Source organism: Salmo trutta, chromosome 12, assembly GCF_901001165.1.
Source record: "Salmo trutta chromosome 12, fSalTru1.1, whole genome shotgun sequence".
NCBI classification, from domain to species: domain Eukaryota; kingdom Metazoa; phylum Chordata; class Actinopteri; order Salmoniformes; family Salmonidae; genus Salmo; species Salmo trutta.
The window spans coordinates 19,783,419-19,806,935 of NC_042968.1; the positions used below are offsets into that span (position 1 = coordinate 19,783,419).

Consider the following 23,517-nt stretch of genomic DNA (forward strand, 5'->3'; position numbering starts at 1 on the left):
ACAGGGGGAGAGACAGAACCAGGGCTATAACTGAACAGAACATATTAAAAATAGGTTTCTGGGATAAAATCCTACCTGGTGCACTGAACTGGCTGCTTCCAAGGGTGGTTGGCCTGTTTTTCCCACTATTTACAGGTGGAGAAAACATCTACCAGAAGAAAAGAAAGGGTCTGAAAAATGTGACTGAGACAAATTTATATTTTGCCTTTGATAATCATGCATCTGTTACAAGCTGTTCAGACTTCCTGTGTTTCATAATCAATTTCTTCACTGGAGAGACATTGACTGATACAGAATAAAGTGGGATAAATAACAAACAAATAAAACATTATAAAAAGATAGATAGATAACCGTCCTACCGCGCTAAAATCCAGCAAGTCACTCAATTCCTTGTCTGTTCCGATAGCGGCAATCCGCTGTTGAGGATTCATCCTGCCAATCTTTCGACCTAAAGAAGAAAGTTTGTTTGCTTAGGTCCAATTTATTTTTTGTTGTCCTAATTCCTTGATAAAAATAAAAAAATTCTCCATTCATTAACGAACTTCAGTAAAGTGCAATCTCATTCTAGATTCCGACTGAAATTGACAAGGAATATTCCCAGAACACGTCGGTTCCGACAATAAATCTGCGCAGTGACCCTTGACATTGCTGTGCGAGTTAATTTATCAAAGGTAAGCTACTGCAACAACCGATGAAAGTAATTGTAATTGACCCCTTGTCATCCACGCTCCCTTTTAGAAAATGTTACTGCACATTATGACATCTGAACAGAATGAAAAGGAAAAGGTAGTCAATACGTGGTAAGGAAATGCCATCTATTTGGAATGGTACAGGCACATTGAAAATGCTTGGCGCTGCGTGTAACACCAGTGACACACTGAGACCTGCAGCATCGTTTTTCAAATGTTTATCTGACTCCCCAAACGCTACATTTGTATCAATCTTCCGCGACAGACTAAGTTACAAAATAACTAACCTACTGTAGATTTTCAAATCAAGGACTAATGATACGCTATACAATATGTTGCTTTGCAATAGTCAGTGATGAGCCACGAATTCGGTGTGTCATTAAATAGAAAGTGAATTAGCATGTTCAACAAAAAGGAAGATCCACCAATATGCTGTAGGCTACATATTTAGGCTGTGTAAAACGCCCTTTCAAGTAAAAGTAGTAAAGCCAATGCCAACCCTTTACTCCATACCAGCTCGTCTCTTGTATCCCAACTTCTTTCACCCAGTCCGAAACCTTTTTTGACAAACTCACTACAATATTTTACCTTTTCCCCTTTAAAATTCCAACTAGGGCGATCGGGTGTGGTAGTATGGAGCCTCGTTCTCTTGTAACGCGTCTCAAATACTGTAAAACAGTGATTTAGGTTGTAATAGTTAGCAAAATATCCCTATATGTCACTTGCGAGTTAACCTTAGGCAGACAGACATTTTTGCTTCGCAAAAACCTTAGCACCACAATGACATTCAGTGTTGTATCCTTCCGCTGAAACCAGTGAAACGATATCCCCGGCCTAGCCCACTACAGACACCACGCGGAGTGGTAGGAGATGAACACCCATCATATTACATTTAGCCTATCTTAATCAATCATTAGGCAAAATTATGTGAGACTAGTACAAAGAGATCGAAACCAGATTGTGTACGTTGTGTCAATCAGAGCATTGGTGTAATGAAAGGTATTGGTGGAGGAGTCTGGGGATATTTCAGACCTCTGAATTCACTACACTGGTGTCAGAAGTGGGATAACGAATAAATGAGTAGCCAATGAATGCATATGGACCGAGAGAGTGGGAAAGAGCGAGGTCACTTTAAGGTGGTTGCAACTAATTGGACATGTAGCAACATTCTGGCCCACACTAAATGGGAAATGTTGACGCAGAGTAGTCCTAGTTTCTTTAAAAAATACGTTGGAGTATCACAGTTATAACCTGTTTGTCCCTATGTATGTTAGCCTTATTAATTGAGTCCGTCTAAAAGACCGAGAGCATTGTGTGCTGCAGTGTCATGTCTATCACGGTTTGAGCACACTCAAAACTATTTTTATGAACAGCACAATAAGTCGGGACTACTTTTTTCTCTGTTCCGCTAAGACAAGAGGAAAAAAAGGAAAGAAAGTGGTGTGAAAAAACTGTAGACTACATGTATCGACATTATATATAATTATTAAAAAACAGATTGATCGGGTTATTAATTGGTAAAATGTTAATAGTGGTAATATTCTAGCAATTCGGCTGCATGCTTCTTCAGCCATTGGTGTCGAATGGGCTCAGAAAACAATAGAGTTGGGCCAGGGCCAAAACTCTAATGCAGGGGTTCTCAAAGTGCGGTCCGAGGTACTGCAGAGGGTCTGCGGCCAGATAAATCATGTATAAAAATGTACACATAATAGTTCGTTTTTTTGGCCAAGGGATCCATGTAATAAGTTTAGTATGTAATACAATAAAATGTTACATTTATCATCTACAGTTTATGTACTTAACCCTGGGCAACATGGGCCTAGGAGGCTCACAGGAATATTGGTATCCACAGTACTTCACCAATTATAAATGTTTCAACTCAATACTTCTTGCATTTTTTATATAAATCGCCTGTAATTTAAGCTTTAAAACTACAACATTTTCTCTCTGCCTCATAGAACAATATGTTAGAATTGCAGGATATTAGAAGATGCAACAACAAACAATATCTCTGCCCCATGACAAAATGTGTAGAATTACAGGAAATTAGCTTGAAAACGGCTAAATATTCTCTCTGATGCTAAGAGGTAGGCCTTTAAAATATTACTTCCCAGAGCCCAAGACTTGGTTCACCCAGCAATGCATGCACTGCCGAAGTCACAGAAAAACTCTTTTTTTTCTCATTTGAGTTGTGTTCTGATTATGGGGGGATCACTGATGAATTTTCTATCACAAAAAGGGTCCTCAGCCCCAAAAAGTTTGAGAACCCCACTTCTAATGAACAAAGGTTTGGTGTGCGATCGAAATGATAAATTGAAGATCATCTGTTGAACAAATAATCTGGTCCTACAGTAAGAAATGTCAAGAGAAGAGACATGACTCTTATGGATAATAGAAAATACTGCTGAATATTGAAAATATCAAATCTCTGTAGCCAGTGATCATCAGTAGCATATGCATACTGGATGTAGATACTTAGAGGAATTCAAATGCTTTGGTATTATACAGTTAAACATATTTATCCAATTAGTACAATTTGTGAATCTTTCTCAGCTTAAATTTTTTCTTGGTAGAATAGTAGTATTTGCCTGGCTGCAGTCTGATAGGCCTACATCACCAGGTATATCTATCTAGTTATATATCTTATCTATATAATCACAGTGAAATCAAGTTGGGAAAATGCATAAGAAAATGTGCAGTTTGGTAAGACACTGCATCTAGGTTTAAAAATACCCCCAAACCAGGCTAACACTACTTGTTTAGATGTGGCCCACCTTGAGTAGAATACTGTAGGTCAAGCTTTAGCCTTGGTATTATGCTGTCCATTGTCCACTCAATGGGCCTCTACTGTATATCCACTTATTACTTTTCTGAAATCCAGACTGCCACCTGTTGGACAAACTAACCATGCTACTCATCACCAATGTGTAAAATGTATAATTGAATGTAGCTCTCATTAATGACATTTGTAGACCTATTTAATGGGCCTGCATGGCAACTGGCAATTTGTGTGAAGATTTTATAAAAATAACAGGAAACCCAAAGTTTATAACAGGCTAAAATGGATAACGTCAGAGTGTTGATGTTGCTAATCCATACCTTGTCATAGATCATATTCAGACCTTGTGATTTTTCACTTACCAGTACGTCAATGCAAACTTGCATGGAGTGCATCAATTGTTTTATGTTAATTCAATTATAAATATGGGACCCAATCATGCTTGCCTCAGAACCAGAGAAACCTGGATTGGATCCCCAGCTGGGTTAGCCCCAGATGTGCTACACTAGTGGGTGGCAGACCTAATGAAAACAACCATGCATCACATTACCAGATATTCTTTGGTATTATGCAGAGAACACCCATTAACCCATTAAATGAGTACTCTGACATTCGATTGGACATTAGTTTGGACATATTTTGCAACTGTTCATACAATATACCACTTTGACACCCCCAACTGTTATGATATTTGAACATGCAGATTTAATGTAGCCTAGCCCATTCAAACCACAGGTGTCCCATTTATATGGAAACAGTCAGTCACAAAATGTGAAATAAGTCAAGCGGTATGAATACTTTCTGAAGGCACTGTAAAGCATTCATACCCTTGACTTACTCCACATTTTGTTGTGTTACAGCCTGAATTCAAAATGGGTTAAATATTTTTTTTTTCTCTCACCCATAATGACAAAGTGAAAACATATTTTTAGGAATTTTAGCAAATGTATTGAAAATGAAATACAGAAATATCCCATTTCCATAAGTATTCACACCCCTTTTGCTATGCCACTCCAAATTGAGCTCATGTGATGTACAATTTCCTTTGATCATCCTTGAGATGTTGCTATAACTTGATTGGAGTCCACCTGTGGCCAATTCAATTGTTTGGACATGATTTAGAAAGAAACACACATGTCTATACAAGGTCCCACAGTTGACAGTGCATGTCAGATGGAGCTAGTTTGGATCATCAGATGAGCCAGCAGAGGAGGAAGGGTGGGAACACAGGGCGAAGTGTTGGGATGGTGAAGAGAGTTGAAGGGGCAAGAGGCCACAGTTCTGAAGAAGATATGGCTGTGTATGCACCATCACCAGTTGCAAATGTTATACGTCAATCAAGTGATCTGGATGCACTTATTGTGAAGAAGGTGGATTTTGTAGCATTTTTAGCCACAGTAATTCATTGTACTACACAAGTGTCAAGGAAGCTGGACATCATTATACAGTGCATTCGGAAAGTATTGAGACCCCTTGACTTTTTCCACATTTTGTTACATTACAGCCTTATTCTAAAATGGATGAAATAGTTTTTTTTACTCATCAATTTACACACTACCCCATAATGACAAAGCAAAAACATTTTTTAGAATCATTTAAAAAATAATAATAATAAACTAAATAATGAAATCACATTTACATAAGTATTCAGACCGTTTACTCAGTACTTTGTTGAAGCACCTTTGGCAGAGATTACAGCCTCAAGTCTTCTTGGGTATGACGCTACAATCTTGGCACACCTGTATTTGGGGAGTTTCTCCCATTCTTCACTGCAGATCCTCTTCAGCGCTGTCAGGTTGGATGGGGAGCATCGCTGCACAGCTATTTTCAGGTTTCTCCAGAGATGTTCGATCAGGTTCAAGTCTGGGCTCTGGCTGGGCCACTCAAGGACATTCAGAGACTTGTCCCGAAGCCACTCCTGCGTTGTTTTGGCTGTGTGCTTAGGGTCGTTGTCCTGTTGGAAGGTGAACCTTCACCCCAGTCGGAGGTCCTGAGTGCTCTGGAGCAGGTTTTCATCAAGGATCTCTCTGTACTTTGCTCTGTTCATCTTTGCCTTCATCCTGACTAGTCTCCAAGTCCATGCTGCTGAAAAACATCCCCACAGCATGATGCTGCCACCATCATGCTTCACCGTAGGGATGGTGCCAGGTTTCCTCCAGATGTACCGCTTGGCATTCAGGCCAAAGAATTCAATCTTGGTTTCATCAGACCGGGAATCTTGTTTCTCATGGTCTGAGAGTCCTTTAGCTGCCTTTTCCAAGTGTACTGTCATGTGCCTTTTACTGAGGAGTGGCTTCCGTCTGGCCACTCTACCATAAAGGCCTGATTGGTGGAGTGCTGCAGAGATGTTTGTCCTTCTGGAAGGTTCTCCCATCTCCACAGAGGAATAGAGCTCTGTCAGAGTGACCATTGGGTTCTTGGTCACCTCCCTGACCAAGACCCTTCTCACCTGATTGCTCAGTTTGGCTGGGCAGCCAGCTCTAGGACAAGTCTTGGTGGTTCCAAACTACTTCCATTTAAGAATGATGGAAGCCACTGTGTTCTTTGGGACCTTCAATGCTGCGTAAATGTTTTGGTACCTTCCCCAGATCTGTCCCTCGAACACAATCCTCTCGGAGCTCTACGGACAATTCTTTCGACCACATGGCTTGGTTTTTGCTCTGACATGCACTGTCAACTGTGTGACCTTATATAGACAGGTGTGTGCCTTTCCAAATCATGTCCAATCAATTGAATTTACCACATGTGGACGCCAATCAAGTTGTAGAAACATCTCAAGGATTATCAATGGAAACAGGATGCACTTGAGCTCAATTATGAGTCTCATTGCAAAGGGTCTGAATACTTGTAGAAATAAGGTATTTCTGTTTTTCATATTTATCAAATTTGCTAAGATTTGAACCTGAACCTGTTTTTGCTTTGTTATTATGGGGTATTGTGTGTAGATTGCTGAGGAATTTGTTTTATTTAATCATTTTTTGAATAAGGCTGTAACGTAACAAAATGTGGAAAAAGTCAAGGGGTCTGAATACTGAATACTCACCTGTGCAGTAGGTAGCAGAATACACATATAAGTGTTGCAAACGCCATTATACCGAAGAAGATGTGCATGTCAGAAAGCATGTGAATGTTTTGTGTCTGGAATGTATGGTCGATGAAATGGTGGAGCATGTGTCGCTATATTGTTGTAAGTATATTGAAGAATGGGAAAGATTGAAGCTTAGGGGCAAAGAGGTTGGATGGCTTTGGAAGGGATTTGGTGGATGATGGAGGGTCTATTAGAAGTTAGTAGGGCTCTTTTTTATTTTCTCAGAAGTACTGAGTTCGGTAGGAGGATTTAGAAATGTTGTAAACCGTGATTGACCACAAACTCCAGCACAATAGGTGGGGCGGCATTCACCTTTAAAGTTTGTTTGTGGACCGCTATTATATCATAGAAGAAGAAGAAGAAGAAGAAGAAGAAGAAGTGTATGTCAGAGCAGAAACTATACATGAAGTCCAAGAAACTGTCCGTAGATCTCCGAGATAGGATTGGGATGAGACATATATCTGGGGAAGGGTATAAAACAATTTATAGTGTTAACGTTTCCAAGAGCACAGTGGTCCCCATCATTGGGAAATTGAAAAAATATGGAACTACCCAGACTCTGCCTGGAGCTGGCTGTCCAACCAAACTGAGCAACTGAGCATGAAGGACCTTGGTCAGGGAGGTGACCAAGAACCAAATGATTACTCTGACAGAACTACATAGTTCCTTGGCTGAGAATGGAGAATCTTACAGATGGACAACGGTCTCGACAGCACTTCACCAATCTGGGCTTCATGGGAGAGTTAACAGACACTCCTGAGAAAAAGGCACATGACAGCACGCCTGGAGTTTGCAAAAAGGCACATGAAAGACTGTATTAAACTATTTGGTCTGAATGCAAAGCGCTGTTTGGAGAAAAACAGGCACAGCTCATCACCCGTCTTAACACCATCCCTACCGTGAAGCATGGTGGTGGTAGGATCATGCTATGGGGATGCTTTTCATTGGCAGGGGCTGGGAGACTGGTAAGGATAGAGAGAACAATGAATGGAGCCAAATACAGGCAAATCCTTGATGGAAGCTGCTTCAGAGTGCAAACGACCTTAGACTGGGGGGGCGAAGATTCACGTTCCAGCAGAACATTGACCCCAAGCATACAGCCAAAGCAATGCTGGAATGGCTTCAGCAGAAGAATGTGAAAGTTCTTGAGTGGCCCAGCCAAATTTGAATCCCATTGAAAATCTGTGGAAAACTTGAAGATTGCTATTCACCACCGCTCCCCATCTAACTTAACAGAGCTTGCAAAATCTGCAAGGAAGAATGGGAGAAAATCCCCAAATCCAGATGTGCAAAGCTGATACAGACACCCAAGATAACGCAAAGCTGAAATGCAGCCAAAGGTGCTTCTACAAAGTATTGACTCAGGTGTATGAATACTTATGTAAATTAGATTTATGTATTTCATTTTCAATAAATTTGCTAGCATTTCTAAAATTGTTTTCACTTTGTCATTATGGGGTATTGTGTATAGATGGGTGAGAAAATATATTTTGAATATAGGTTGTAACACAACAAAATGTATTAGAAGTCTAGGGGTATGAGTACTTTCTGAAGGCACTGTGTATATAAAAATATAAACACAACATGCAACAATTTCAAAGATTTCACTGAGTTACAGTTCATAGAAGAAAATCAGTCAATTGAAATAAGTTAATTAGGCCCTAATTTATGGATTTCACAAGACTGGGCAGGGGCGCAGCCCTGGGTGGGCCCCACTGGGGAGCCAGGTCCAGCCAATCAAAATGAGTTTTTCCCCACAAAATGGCTTTATTACAGACAGAAATGCCGAGTGATGACAGAAGAACGCTATCTGCCCCAATGCATAGTGACAACTGTAAAGTTTGTTGGAGGAGGAAATATGATCTGGGGCTGTTTTTCATGGTTCGGGCTAGGCCCCTTAGGTCCAGTGAAGGGAAATATTAACGCTACAGCATCACAATGACATTCTAAACGATTCTGTGTTTCCAACTTTGTGGCAACAGTTTGGGGAAGACCCTTTCCTGTTTCAGCATGACAATGCCCCTGTGCACAAAGCGAGGTCCATACAAAAATGGTTTGTCGAGATCGTGTGTGGAAGAACTTGATTGGCCTGCACAGAGCCCTAACCTCAACCCCATCGAACACCTTTGGGATGAATTGGAATGACAACTGCGAGCCAAGCCTGATCACCCAACATCAGTGACTGACCTCACTAATGCTCTTGTGGCTGAATGGAAGCAAGTCCCCGCAGAAATGTTCCAACATCTAGTGGAAAGCCTTCCCAGAAGAGTGGAGGTTATTATAGCAGCAAAAGGGGGACCAACTCCATAACAATGCCCATGATTTTGGAATGAGATGTTCGACGAGCAGGTGTCCACATAGTTTTGGTCATGAGTATACCGTATATATACAATATATACAGTACGAATCAAAAGTTTGGACACCTACTCATTCAAGGGTTTTTCTTTATTTTTACTATTTTCTACATTGTAGAATAATACTGAAGACATCAAAACTATGAAATAACACATATGGAATCATGTAGTAACCAAAAATGTGTTAAACAAATCAAAATATATTTTATATTTGAGATTCTTGAAAGTAGCCACCTTTTGCCTTGATGACAGCTTTGCTCATGCTTGGCATTCTCTCAACCAGCTTCATGAGGTAGTCACTTGGAATGCATTTCAATTAACAGATGTGCTTTGTTAAAAGTTAATTTGTGGAATTTCTTTCCTTCTTAATGCGTTTGAGCCAATCAGTTGTTTTGTGACAAGGTAGGGGTGGTATACAGAAGATAGCCCTATTGGTAAAAGATAAACAGTTTCGAATACAATTTAATTTAAACTTCCTCTATCGGTTGTCTGTGCGGTTGGTCCTTTTGTGTGTTGTAATTTGAGAGAAAACATCCACAGAAAAGTATTATTAAACAAACCTTTCCAAACGCTGGTACTGCCATTGACATTTCTATTACCTGGCACATGCGCAAAACTATATATGTAAACACCTGCAAGACTTCAGTTAGTACGCATGCATTGTGTGCACATTCTTCCGTCTTGTGCGCGTGCTTCAGGTGATGAGAAACAAACCGCGATAGCTAACACGGAGACACAAGTTTTGAAGCCGGTTTAATAATACTTTCCTGAGGATATTTTGTCATACATTTCTACCCACAAAAGGACAAAATCAGTGGACAACAGGTAGAGTAAATTCAAATGGAATTTCATTCAATATTTGTGACAGACAGGGGACGTATAGTTTGCATGTGACTATGTTGTCAAAGGGACAGCATAGGAACGTTGTGACTAAGTGCTACAGTGCTTTCACAGGCTTTGTTAGGTAGTTGCTGACGAGTTCACAACTGACCAAAAACAAGTAGTGGAATAGTGGTGAGGTTTTAATGGGTGTAGGGTTAGTTGGTAGGCGGAAACACATGGCTAGATAAGAGAAATAGATGGCCTCACACTCCAGTACAGTAGGTGGCGGTGTGTGCACCTTTCAGTTGGTTGCGATCCTCCAATACACATTTCAAGACGAAGAATTAAGCCGATCTGCTTAAAACGTGGACAGATTTTGGGCGGTGTTTGTTTGCGCACCGCCGTTATACCATAGAAGAAGATTTTGGGCGGAGTAAACCCTTTTGCTTCGCTTCTTCCTCTGTTTGTCACTTGGTACCACTTCCACAAAGTCATAATCCCTGCCTATTTCTATCATTTATCTAATTTAAATGTGATGTTAAACCAAACCACACTGCTAACTCTAACTAATTGTTGTTTTCATGGATTTTAAAGATATAGCTAATTTTGAGGCAGTGGTAACCTTCCTCTCAGCAAACCCCAAATTTCCCATCAGCCACCACAATATTCACAGGCGCTCCATAGAAGGTATTTCTCATTTTGTACTAAGGACTAACCACTCAGTTAAACGTTAGATTGAAAGGTAAGTGGACTCTGAACTTGACCACTGGTATACTTAGAATGTTGGTATTGTTGAATAGCATTTAAACATCCCTTAGTATTACTGCATCAGATAAAATGAAGTTGGAACAAAGAGATCCATGTTGTGTTGTCGCGCCAGACGCCATGATTGGTTGCCCACACTAGCTAATAATGGCTGGCTAGCAGAGTTAGCTAGCTGCTTTAGTGAGCTAAAATAGATGGCAACTGAACGTTTTGGGAGATAACGTGAGTATCGCTAGTTAACTATGTGGTGTTCTGCATTATATTTCCAGATTTTTGATGTAGCTAGCTATGGTTTTTCGACGGGATATAAGCAAGAGGTCCATTAACTAAATAGTCGCGCGGGCGCACGGCTATGAGGAATCAACGTTTCCAATTTCCTAGCTTTTCCTACTAGCTAGTTAGCCAGGTACGCAAACCATGTTAGCTCGCAGCTAGCTGAAGAAAACATAGATAACTTCGTTTGACTAACTAGGGGGACGTATGTTAAAAGTAACGTAACTCGCATCCATTTTTCAGCTTCACAATGTCCGAGCTTTTTATGGAATGTGAGGAAGAGGAGCTGGAGCCATGGCAGAGACAGACGCCAGAAGTTAATTTGTTGGGCGACGGTAAACATGATGATGATGACGACGATGAACCTATATTTGTTGGGGAGCTTAGTACTTCAAAGGGCACCATTAACACCAGACCAAGTATGTTTTCTTCTCTTGGTATGGCTCAGTTAATGTTAGGTCTCTCACACTTGTCTGTTTTCTTTAGTTTGGATAGTTTGCATACACAATATCCTTCCATTGGATGATGTCCCCTTAGTTGCTCTACAAAGTTGGTAAATGTGATTCTCAATATAGATTGTATTGCTTTGAAAATGAACCACTCTTGTTTATGTATCTGACTTGTCTTTGAAGCGAACAACCAAAGAAATGTGAAGACCACCCCAGTTCAAACTGGCGGAGTTGGAACACCAAGAGCCCCTAGGATGATAATGACACACAACTCCCCCCAAGCTCATCTCACTCGGGGTCCAGTTCCCCAGAACATCATAATTCCAGGGAAAGGGTTGAATAATGCACCTCGACCCTTAACAGCAGTACCACCACAGCCCATCATTATCAACAACCAGGTATATTGTGTTTTGCTTTAGCTATATCCCTTATTTCACTTTGCTATACATTGCAAAAAAACGCACATTACATTTGAGTCATTGAGCAGAGACTCTTATCCAGAGCAACTTACAATTACTGCATTAATCTTAAGATGGCTAGGTGAGACAACCACAGATCACAATTGTAGTAAGTACACGTTCCCTCAAGAAAGTAGTTATCAGCAAAGTTAGTGCTAGTAGAAAAATGCAGATTTTTCCACGATTGTGGTGCTGGGACAGAAGAGCTTTGACTGGGCACCTGTTTAGTTATAGAGATGTAACTTGGCTGTAATGGTGTTGGTGCAATGTTTTAATAAAAACGGTTTGCCTTTTTTCTTAGGGTTACATTATGACCACACCACAGTTACCGGCCAACTCGGCTTTCCTCGCTTCCCTTGGGAAACAATATCCCCCTGGGACATCTTTCACTGTGGTTCCAGGTAAAAAATATAAATATTACACCCTAACTTGTTAGCAGGCAAGCAACAAAACATAACACACATTTTTATATTTCAGAGCGGACTAATAATTGGAAATGAATTTTGTGAATCTATGCTCTCAAGTAAACTTATATATTCCCTATATAGCCACAGTGCACACATACTGCTTTTTGCTGTGTTTCATATTTGTAATGTGTTTTTTCAGCAGGCCAGCAGCACATTCTGCAGCAGGTGACTCCAGGAAAGCCTTTACCTGGGGTTATCCACAGGCCTCAAGTGCACATGATCCACAACAATGTAGTGACCTTGTCCAATGTGCAGGGCCCCGCCGCATTGTCTTCCCAGCCCAACCGCTCAAATTCTACCAACCTCCAGATTGTGTCCCCAGTTATTCAAGCCAAAGGCAACAGCTGGGGTAAGCCAAAATATCTTACTTGTTTGACCCAGAGATATTCCTGGCCAGGTCACGTGGTCAGGAAAACTCCTGACCCTCTGTGTGACCTCATGATCTGAAGATTGCATGTGACTTGTGATAATAAGTATGAATCTATTTTCTCCCCTTTAACAGACTATGGCAAACGAGGTTTACCTCAAGACCAAAACAGCACAGCTAAAAAAGCAAAGCAGGACATAGGTAGGGGTTTCCTTACATCAGTTGCATGTTCTGTTATTAGCTAGATTCATTAGCACTGTTACTTTTTTATTTTTACAACTGAAATTTAGTTTTTTGTTTTTGCAGGGTCTCCCCACGCCCAGGAGATATTAGAAAATGGGGCACGTTTTTGTAAAAAATGTCCAAAGTGTAAATTTGATTTCTACCAACAAGTTGTCATGAAAGACCACATGGTGGTGAGTTTACTTCACTCATTCTAAAATGCATGCCTTTAGCTGTGACAATTGTTTTACATAAATATTCTATAACGTTACTATTCAGGGCTTGACATTAACTTTTTTAGTTGCTTGTACTTTGGACAAGGAGGACAGATTATTTATTTTTTTGTCCCAAAAAAGGCTAACACCATTTTTACATCATTGTATGATGCAAGGAACTACTTTTCAAAATAAAATGGTTTTATTTTTATTTTACCTTCAAAAAAGAGAACGTTTGCTGGGCTACAGTCTGCCTATTCGTGTCTTTGCATATTCATTCGTGTCTCAAAATACACCACCACTGCCCCTTTTAAGGCTAACCTTGAGGATAGTTGGCCACCCTTGGTAGCCTATAAAATATTGCAACGTTACAATTACAACCAAATACTTTTTATGCCTTTTATATATTAAAGGGCGTCCCTGGGACGATAAAACATGTATGCGGTTCAAAACAGACCCTGGGACGACATCCAAAAATCATACAACCGCTGCACATACTTGTTTTTTTGTTTGGTTTTAAGTAATGGGGCTGATGCAACAGATCAGACCGTTTTGCTTAAAATGTTGTTAGTTTTATTTCATCATATTATACGCTCAATGCACACATGGCTGTAGGCTATGTGCAAATGTTCCAACATGCGATTATTGAGAACACCTTTTTCAAAAGCGCTCCACATGTGCGAGCGGTTTCATATGACCGAGATGAAAATATCTGTTAGAAATGAAGAGGGGAGATCTAAAGATGTATAAACTGGCATGGTTTACTCATGACTAGTATTATGCCTTTGGCTGTTGGAAAATAATATATTATTGATTTGAAAACTAATAGAACATGAGAAATTCTGGTTTCAACATTTCTGTGGTCTTATTTTGCCTGGGCTAGACTACTTTGAAACAAGCTAAGACATGCTTAATTGTTTAAAAACTGGACATGAAACGTCCAGGTTTTAAACAAATAATTTGATTATGAAAAAGTTTCAAAATGTTGTCTGCCTCCGCTCAGATTCAAGGTGGGTGATGTGCGGTGTGCAACATGCACTGTCTTTCACTCCAGTCTTGTGACCGTTTGATCTGAATGAAGCGTGCCTTGAGTATGTCGACAGAATCAAGCCTTCAGACGTTAATGTTAATTATCCTTCATTATATTTGTCAAACATGACTGCCGTTTAGCCTGTATTTAATGTAATTAAAATTCTCATTAAAGTTTGCTTACATTTTCTGCCGCCTCCCTCATGTCAGTATCGGTCTGGACATGAGGCTGTAGCCAATATGCTTATCAATTACACTTTCACGTGCAGACTTTTTATTTATGTACATGAAAAATAGATTGGAAAATTATTTCAGTGTTTGCTTCTCACATCCAAATCTGATCGCAGTAAGTATTTGATTTTTGTGATAGATTTGTAAAAAAAAAAAAATGTTCTTGTCCCAAATATATATATATATATATATATTTTTTTTTTTTAATTTTTGGGACAAGAACAATTTTTTTTTTACAAATATATATATATATTTTTAAACTTGTCCCGAACAAGAGGACAAGCGTTAATGTCGAGCCTTGCTATTAGTGCATGAACCAGAGCCTTTATATAAGCCATTTTTTAAGAACTACAATATCAACTCTGCAGATTGCAATTTGTCAGCCTATTTTAATTTAAATTACTTTAATTCCAGAAATGTTGTCCTCACCTGTTGGAGTGTGTCTTCCCCTCAACCCCGAAGTCTACTTACCTTTTTGCAAGCAAGCGCATCATGCTTGTCACAGACTTCTACTATGGTAGATTTGAGGGAGACAAACCAAAATTGCAGCAGCAGAAGACTCCATTTACCTATAAGTGCCAGAGCTGTTTGAAAGTACTCAAGAACAATGTCAGGTAACTACAGCAGACTTTGCTTGCTATGCAGCTCTACTTTTGTTTTCAATAAGCTACTGTATTCCTGAATAATACGATTATTTGTGGCGAAAAACAGGTGTCGTGTCTACTGCACAAAATGTGTTTTGTATAAACAAGGTCATTTTCTAATCTAAACTTTTATATCCTATTTGTCCAGTGGTATAATGAAAACAATACATTTGGCATTTCACGTGTTTACATAATGCACACACATTACACAATTACTGTCACCAATAAGCAGATTGGTGGACATATCTTCTATATTTATATGAATGGCTAAATGTTATTGATAATGGATGGATTCATCAACCAGCCTTTCGTCAATACGTCACCCCAAGTGTCTACTGTGCTGTTTTGGTGCATGGAAATGGTGTTCATGAACAAGTGTTAAATGAGCCCTCTGCCCATGGAGAGTGATTAACTTCGATGTGAAGAGAGGAGATCCAATGTGTTTCAGCCCTCATCACAGTTTTCTCCCCCAGATGGATGACATTATCAACTCATATTCCCACTTGGGGCCAGAGATGAATAATGGCTGCAAGTTTGGATAGTGTAAGAACTGCTCCTTTGATTAAATAACTTTGCTTCAGAACGTTGCAAGAAAAGCCTCTGTAAGCTCCTTTTAATGGCCAGACGCATTTGTGCTGAACCCAGTCTGGCAGCAGAGGTCATAGTTGGTCTGCATAAAAATCCCTATTAGGGGAGCTGAGGTAACAGACTGTGCTGGCTGAAAAATGGGCCTTGCCTGCCTTGTCAGTGCAGCGGTTACATGTAGAGGTCGTGCAGCTCGGTGCAGCCGTGGAACATCACATCATTAAGCCAAACAAAAAGCTGTGCGTAATTGGCGGTATTATAATGGCAATTATGCATACTTAGGAAGTGAGGTGCAAGGAGTGGTTGCTAATTTCTTTTTTAAACCATGGGGATCCGAAGCGCAGGTTTGGTGTTGCACATGGGCCACGATCTGTTGAAGTGTTGTTCAATACGGCTTCACTGTAATTTGGCTCAATACATTACGTTTTTCTTTTTCCAAATGGTTGAAATAGAGTAGTTAGTTATTTATGCATATATTTAATTATTAAAAGAAACGTTTGACTAAAAAGCTAATGAGCTTTTTTACAATATATTCACATAACATTTTTATGAAATTTGCTCTGGGCGACTGGATAGTAGTTACACATTTCTCTTTTTTTAATAGCTTGTTTAAAAATAACATTACAGTTTACAATGCAAAAAAACGTAAAGATAAACGGCAAAGCTCACACCTATCTTTGTTTCTTTGGCATTTGTGGTTTCTGACGCTACATTGCTATTGCTGTCTTGCACTTTGCGGAACTCTTGTAGGTTCATGAACCACATGAAGCACCATCTGGAGCTAGAGAAGCAGAACAGTGAGAGCTGGGAAAGCCACACTACCTGCCAACACTGCTACCGGCAGTACTCGACCCCATTCCAGCTGCAGTGCCACGTCGAGAGTGCCCACAGCATGGTTGAATCTTCAAGTAGGCATACCAGTCAATAGCAACCAACATGAAACTTCAGTGAAACCATACATTTCACCTTAACGTATTGAACACCATCTCAAGCAATCATACATTGTACATAACTTTATATAACTATAATCAAGTTGGGCCCATTTTTTGTAATTTGTTCTTGTTTTGTAGCCAATTGCAAGATATGTGAATTAGCCTTCGAGTCTGAGCAAGTGCTCCTGGAACACATGAAGGACAATCACAAGCCTGGAGAGATGCCCTATGTCTGCCAGGTACATTTTGTTTATCAATCATGTTTTTATATTAGTCTGTTCACAAAAAAAAGTTATTCACAGTTGATCGTAGCGATGCCCTGGCACCTCAAATCAGGAATTGAAACATTATTTCAAATTATTGAAGGGATTTGACTTGCAGTCTTTCTGAACCATTTATTATTCAAACTAATACTTGAATTGTCTCCTTCCAGGTGTGCAACTACAGGTCTTCGTTCTTTACCGATGTGGACACACACTTCCGTACGGCGCATGAAAACACAAAGGATCTCCTTTGTCCTTTCTGCCTTAAAGTTCTTAAAAGTGGTCATGTCTACATGCAGCACTATATGAAGCATCAGGTAAGAGGCTTAGTTATATTGGGTACTTTTCTATTGTTAAATATGTGCAACAATCCATGATCAATAAATATGTTGATTGGGTCACTTTTGATTGATGGGGCTCATGTTCTGACTGACCTGGCACACATTGTAATTTCATGTAAGTTTCCTGATGGTTCAGCCTCTTAATAAAGCAGTGAATGCTGCAAATAGTTTTTCTCTCTGAGTTTAAGTTTTAAAGCTGGCTGGTTTAAAAAATAATAATAATAATTTGAACACTCTTGTGAGTTACCCTATTGGCTTTCATACTGAGGTTGGATTGATTTGGTTGTCTGCTGAACACCTTGCTGGAATACATAACTGTCTAACAGCAATGTCTGCTTCCTTTCACCTGCCTAACGGGCTCTCTGGCAAAAAAAACAAACCAAATCAACTCCACAAATCACTGTATGTAGCCATAGAACAAAGAAACAGAAACATTAGTCTAATACCAAGCCAGCCAATGGTGTAAGAATCAAAAAGAACTCAATGACCCCGTTAGCTGTGCCAAAACACAGAAATGACAATGTTGTGAAATCATAGCCTTTACTAAGGATAGCTGAACCTATTATCTACCTATATGCAGTCTCGTGTTATCTTGACTCGTGCTTTTCTATTGTACTTGTCAATTTTCCAGAAAAAAGGAATTAATCGTTGCGGGAAATGCAGGCTGAATTTCCTCACATACAAGGAGCGAGTGGATCACAAGACTCAGCACCATAAGACTTTCCAAAAACCCAAAGCTCTGGAGGGCCTTCCTCCTGGAACCAAGGTTTAACTCTTCTTATTTAGTCTAGGAAAACATGTCAATACCTCTGTACCAAGTATCTACAATATAAAGTCAATGGCAACCGCAATAAACCCTCATTTGAAAGCAAGTTCTATTACAAACGTTTAAATAACGGCATGAATTCAGAATCTTAATTTGATGATCTGTTTTTTTAATACATTTTTCAGGTGACTATCCGGGCCTCTCTGACAGGGCCATCTCCCAGTTCTGCCCGTGCTGCTGAGAAATCCAGTGTCAGTGTCATACCAGAGGTCCCAGGCATGAAGGCAGCCAATGTAAAAGCTCAGGGCAGTACATCTACCACACAGGGCAGCAGTGGGGGGAAAGGCAAGGCCACAGTGAGCAAGAAGCTCCTCAAGCAGCAGAAGAACAACCATGTGTTGCAGAGTCTCAGGTCGGTACATCACTCAGTAAACTTGTTTTTTTCCTCGTGATGCAAACTACATATTTTCTGTTATAGAAACTAAACTATGATCAGGGATGATTTCTTTTCATGGTTGGTTATGAACAGGGCTCTAAATTCAAACGTTTCATTGGTAGCACTGGTGCTCTCAACTTCAAGTTAGGAGCTAATGAGGTTACATGACTGAACAACAGGTAAACAAATGCCTGCGAGTGGTTTTGGAACAGCTTGTGAAATGGTTCATGAATGTATAACCAATTCACAATAGAACATTGTGCAGGTAATAAGGGTAGTATCTTTTTACCAGTTTGTGCTAGAAACAATGTGTTTTCGCTGTAGTGATTGTGTAACCATGACAGTAACGAATATGTGCTTGCTTTTATGTCTAGGTCACTCAAACAACGGTACGGCGAAGCCTAATCATTACAACAATTATTATCTGGGAGATTGTTTTCATAGTCAAAAAATAAAGTGTCAGGTCACACAGCAAAATATTTAGGAGCGTATATGACCAAAATGGTCACACTTCAGAGCCCTGGTTATCAATATATTACACCAATCAAGTAACTTGTATGTTTAATAATGCATCTCAGAATGTTTTACTGAAGGTAATAGTACTTCAAATATAAATGAAATAATGATGCCCTAATTAGTTCTCTACTTTTTTAGTATTGGAGAAAGACGACACACCTGCATTGAGTGCTACTCGGAGATTCATGACTTCTACAGTCACTATCCCATGGTTGCAATTTGTGGTGCATGCAAGTATCGGACAAGTTGCAAAACTTCATTTGGAAACCATATGATAAGGTAAAAGCTCCTTGAGTATCAGATTCATAACGCATATATACACTGAGTGTACAAAACTTTAGGAACACCCCTACAAGGTGTCAAACGTTCCAAAGGGATGCTGGCCCATGTTGACAGTTGTCAAGTTGGCTGAATGTTCTTTGGGTGGTGGACCATTCTTGATACACACGGGAAACTGTGCGTGGAAAAACTCAGCAGTGTGCAGTTCTAGACAAACTGGTGCACCCAGCACCTACTACCATACACTGTTCAAAGGCACTTAAATATTTTCTTGCCCAGTCACCCTCTGAATGGGGCACACACACAATCTGTCTCAATTGCCTCAAAGCTTAAAAATCCTTCTTGATCCGGTCTCCTCCCCTTCATCTACACTGATTTGAAGTGGATTTAACAAGTGACATCAATAAGGGATCATAGTATTTACCTGGTCAGTCTGTCATGTAAAGAGTAGGTGTTCTTAATGTTTCTGAACAGTGTATATGCCCATTTTTACATTTTAGTCATTTAGCAGACGTTCTTATCCAGAGCGTACACAAGTAGGGTTATACACAAGTAGGGTTATACACAAGTAGGGTTATACACAAGTAGGGTTATACACAAGTAGGGTTATACACAAGTAGGGTTAAGTGCCTTGCTCGAGCACATTGACAGATTTTTCACCTAGTAAGCTCAGGGAGGATGTTTTATTGTTCATATTAAATATATATTATAAACAATAAAAATAAAGTCTGAGTCACCCTGAGGAAGGAACAGTGATGCCAAAACGTTGATAAATACCCATTAAATTGCTGGGGTTTATACATGGAGTGTGCGACTTTATTTTGATAGTTTAAGTTTATTAGCCGTTAGTCAGGACCTTCACACAAACTATTTTCTGGGTGTGCGCCAGCTCATGTTTTTTAATCCATATTAAATATATTTTTTTGTCAGGTTCCATAGTGCCATCTCAAAAGAGAGATTCCGGAAAATGAGGAAAATCCCAGTTGTCCTAAGGTATGTGTCCCTAACTAAACAAATCTGGTCTCAAATCAATTCTTTAATGTTCCCATTGTTCTGCACTTTAGTTTTTGGTAATGACTTATTTATTATGTAGTGTTGCATTTTCACCAAACATTACCAAAATTAAGCACCATGCTAGTTTATTCTATTCCATTAGGTTCATTATGAATCCCATTTTACCTGCTGTCTTGCAGGAATTTAACCCTTGTCTGTCTGAACTGTGACTTCCTGGCTGATGCGCATGGAACTGACCTCATGAGCAAGCATTTGATTGACAGACCACACCATGTCTGTAAGGTCATACTAGAGAAAGGTATAAGGTTTATCACATTCTTCACAACCAGATGCTTAGGCTTCGCATTTTGTTTATATAATAAAACCTGTTTGCATGTCACGTTTTCTTGTCTTGCAGGAGGTGGTGCTGTAGATGACGGCATTAGAGGGTGAGTAGCTACTCTCCCAATGCAGCAGATAACGAGAACATCCTAAAATAAACACCCCTCATAGTGTTGTAATGAGAATCTCAGAGTTTGATCAAGTACTTGTGAGACTTCCAACTCCCTGACCTATGAGTTTGGAAGCATCCATTATTTTGAGAAATCTTTACCATATACTTTTTACATTAAGCTAATTGGGATGCATATTAAGTGGATTTTTTTTTTTTAAGACCTTCACAAATGCAAGTGGGAGCTTTGGCCTTAATTAATAGCAGAGAACATTGCTTAATTAATGTGTGCCTAAAGTTAGGTCATTTTGTCATTGGGAAGCTGCTGAAATGAAAGGTCATTGTTGAATCTCTTTTGCAAGAATGTCCTCGACTTAATTTGTTGTATTCCTTTGAGAAGCCAAACGCGCTAACCATACACATGAGATCAACTTCAAATGTAATATTTCATAAATATGTTGTTCCTCCTGAGATTATAATATGTACAATTCAATGCTAATTGATATTTATTCTAAATGCCTGTTCTGTTTGAAGAATGATTGTCTGGACAAGGACATTGGTCCTTTTGCTTCATGATTAATATAATTTTTTTTAAACAACTATTTGGATACTAATTCTGTGCTGATAAGCCCGTCTTAATTATGCTCTAAAAATTAATTTGATGTTTTCATTACCATGTTCTAACGCTATCTCCAAAGTAGTTTTATTAAAAGGGCTCTACGTTTAATGGATTTGTCATGATTCTCTTTTGTTCTGTTTCAGAAATAAGCAAGGGATCTCTGCTCTGATGTTCCCTGATATCCAGGTACTACTCTAGCTGGATTGTACCTGAGAAACACATATGTTTGATTTTGAACTGTTTCCTCAACCCAGCACCTCTTTCTATTTTTACATAGAATGCTGAAACTGCCACAGTGAGTGGTGCTTTTGACCAATTCCACAGGTAATTAAAGGATGGTCCACACAAAATAGAACCTAGAAATATTTTTCCCATCTTGGATGGAGTCGATTAGATTGATTTGGTACGTTTCTCTCCCCCCCCCCCCCCCCCTTCTTTCACAGCGTTCCCAGATTGGTGGAAACCTCCGATGTCTTGTGTATCACCCCAGCTGCTGAAAGAAGGGATGGGCCAGAGGTAATGCATGTTCAGACCCAAGAGTCAGGAAGAGGTGCTGTAATTCTACTAGACAAAGATAATGCAGCAGTTAACCAGCTAGGAGAGGCAGAAGTGCAAGGGCTTCCACATATCTCTACAGTGGATCAGAGCCAGGGAGTCACACAGGCTACAAAGCTAGAAACACCCATGGAAAGTTCAGTTGAGGAAGACCAGTCTTTGCAGTCAGGACCCATGGCTAGAGAAACAACCATAGGAAGCTCAGTCGAAGGGGAGTGGAGAGAAGAGCGGTCTTTGCAGTCAGGCCTCATGGAAAGTGAAACACCCATGGAAAGCTCAGTTGAGGGGGAGCTGAAGGAGGAGCGGGATTTGCAGTCAGCGACCAGGTCCCCCACTAGTTCTGTGGCCTGTGAGTTAGATGGGGAGACGGTGCGTTTGCATGAGTCATTAAGCAAACCGGAATCTGTGAGCTTTGACGACAGTAAGGTCAGCGCTTCCCTGGAGACCATCCCCTTAAAGGTTGTAGACCAAGAGGTGAAAGATATCGTGGAAGCAAAGGACATCTCGTCCTCTCAAAGTCCAGCGGACGTCCCGCATCAGAGGGCAGACGACAAAGACATTCCCTCCAGTCCTGAAACACTGAAGGGATCGGCATCCTCGGAGTAGTGAGAAGTGGACCGGATGTATTTTTAAGAATACTGCATACCCATTGAAATGTATTTCTCTTCCCCATTTCCTTAAACTTGACTGTCCTTGACCAGATGGAGATGAGCTGAGACGTGCTATGTGTTTATTAGATTTGGCATTTGGAAAAACATGTATCATTTTTTTCTAACATCAGTGCAAGATTTGACTTCTGTCTGTCAAACTTACAATTTGGTTGTAAGCTTTCAATGAAAGTGAAAATGGTACACAATGTGAATAATTTGACTTTCTGTAGTGTCTCGAAAAATACAAAATCTGAATGTTTATGCTTTTCTTGATCTGAACCTGTACTCAAGTGTGAAAAATCCTTGAAATATCTTAACTATCCTTCCACTAGTAGATATAGGCCTTTTGTTTATTTTGGATACCTCCTCTACTTCCATTGACATTTCATAGGTGCTTTTGTGTATTTTTAATATACTATAATCATCACTTTCCCTTTCATCATCTGTATGTCTGTAGTTTGAGAGCAGTCCAATGGACTTGAATCATTGAGGGAGTTTGATTCAAAGGAACTGCGGCGCACTGGTCTATGGCCCATCACGTGAACAGGCAAAAGCAGTGGGGGAAACACTTGCCGTAACTTGTTTGAAAATTCAAGCATTTTTTTTCATTGGGAAGGCAGATGGCGTTTTGATCAAAAGCAATCACTTTTTCATTTGAAACCAGTATCCTACTCAATACTCCGTGCTTAACCTACGTCAGAGGCGATTTTTGCACTCACCCAGAGCGGGACACCTGGCTCGAAAAAGAATGCAATCATTTTTCACCCAGTGCAAACTCCTCCCACTGGGGGCAACTGGGCCAGGTAATCTAATCCCCTCACTGTTTCCATTGCAGTCGTGCTAACATGTAAATAAACTTTGGTAAAACAGTATGAAATCTGCTACTGAGACTTGATTAAGAACGGACTGTCCATGTTCATTATGGTTGAGAGGTGATCAACTGTAGTCTGTAGGCTCATCACTGCCCAGCTTATATGAAAAGTAATGAAATGCATTGATTCCCCAGTTACCTCACAAATAGTTATAAATTACAAGCATCTTGATAGGCTTAACACTGACAGGAGTGTTGACTTGGCACTGAAATGTATTCACCTTTGCTATGAATGTGATCATTGTGCCATCTTGTGTTAGTTTGGTGCATTTTCAGCTGAGGGGGAGGTTGAGGATGCAAAAAGCTTGAGGGAGAAGGGTGACATGAGTTCATGCGTAAACAAGCTAGAGATGGATATAATTTTTTTGACAGGTGACAGCAAAGGTGTCGCTCTTGGCCAGCATGCGC

General features: G+C 39.9%; 2 protein-coding genes across 8 annotated transcripts in view; one reads left to right on the forward strand and one right to left on the reverse strand.

Annotated features, from left to right (window-relative positions):
- LOC115203102 (transcription factor 12-like) overlaps positions 1-1,470 on the reverse strand; it is a 90,568-nt gene extending 89,098 nt beyond the window's left edge. For 2 of the 4 annotated variants that reach the window (XM_029767472.1, XM_029767471.1), the window contains exons 1-3: positions 1,189-1,470; positions 360-448; positions 76-148 (exon numbers count right to left, since the gene is read on the reverse strand). In XM_029767472.1, coding sequence (XP_029623332.1) covers positions 76-148; positions 360-431 — 145 coding nt within the window. In that variant the 5' untranslated portion in view covers positions 432-448; positions 1,189-1,470. The remainder of the gene's footprint in view (positions 1-75; positions 149-359; positions 449-1,188) is intronic. The other 2 variants (XM_029767475.1, XM_029767473.1) reach the window with 1 other exon arrangement.
- Positions 1,471-10,144: 8,674 nt separating this feature from the next.
- LOC115203104 (zinc finger protein 280C) lies at positions 10,145-23,110 on the forward strand. Of its 4 annotated transcripts, none has more exons than XM_029767480.1 (20): positions 10,145-10,474; positions 11,014-11,189; positions 11,403-11,617; positions 11,979-12,078; positions 12,287-12,493; positions 12,647-12,712; positions 12,818-12,927; positions 14,623-14,822; positions 16,188-16,345; positions 16,508-16,608; positions 16,803-16,949; positions 17,605-17,739; positions 17,925-18,151; positions 18,830-18,970; positions 19,901-19,963; positions 20,164-20,282; positions 20,382-20,412; positions 21,177-21,219; positions 21,311-21,357; positions 21,477-23,110. In XM_029767480.1, the coding sequence occupies exons 2-20, from the start codon at positions 11,021-11,023 to the stop codon at positions 22,192-22,194; spliced, it is 2,997 nt and encodes a 998-aa protein (XP_029623340.1). In that variant the 5' UTR covers positions 10,145-10,474; positions 11,014-11,020; the 3' UTR covers positions 22,195-23,110. The 4 variants fall into 4 exon arrangements, with proteins under 4 accessions (XP_029623340.1, XP_029623336.1, XP_029623339.1 ...); XM_029767476.1 differs by having other exon boundaries at positions 10,146-10,474; positions 12,284-12,493; XM_029767479.1 differs by lacking the exon at positions 10,145-10,474 and adding an exon at positions 10,636-10,719 and having other exon boundaries at positions 12,284-12,493.
- Positions 23,111-23,517: the final 407 nt, after the last annotated feature.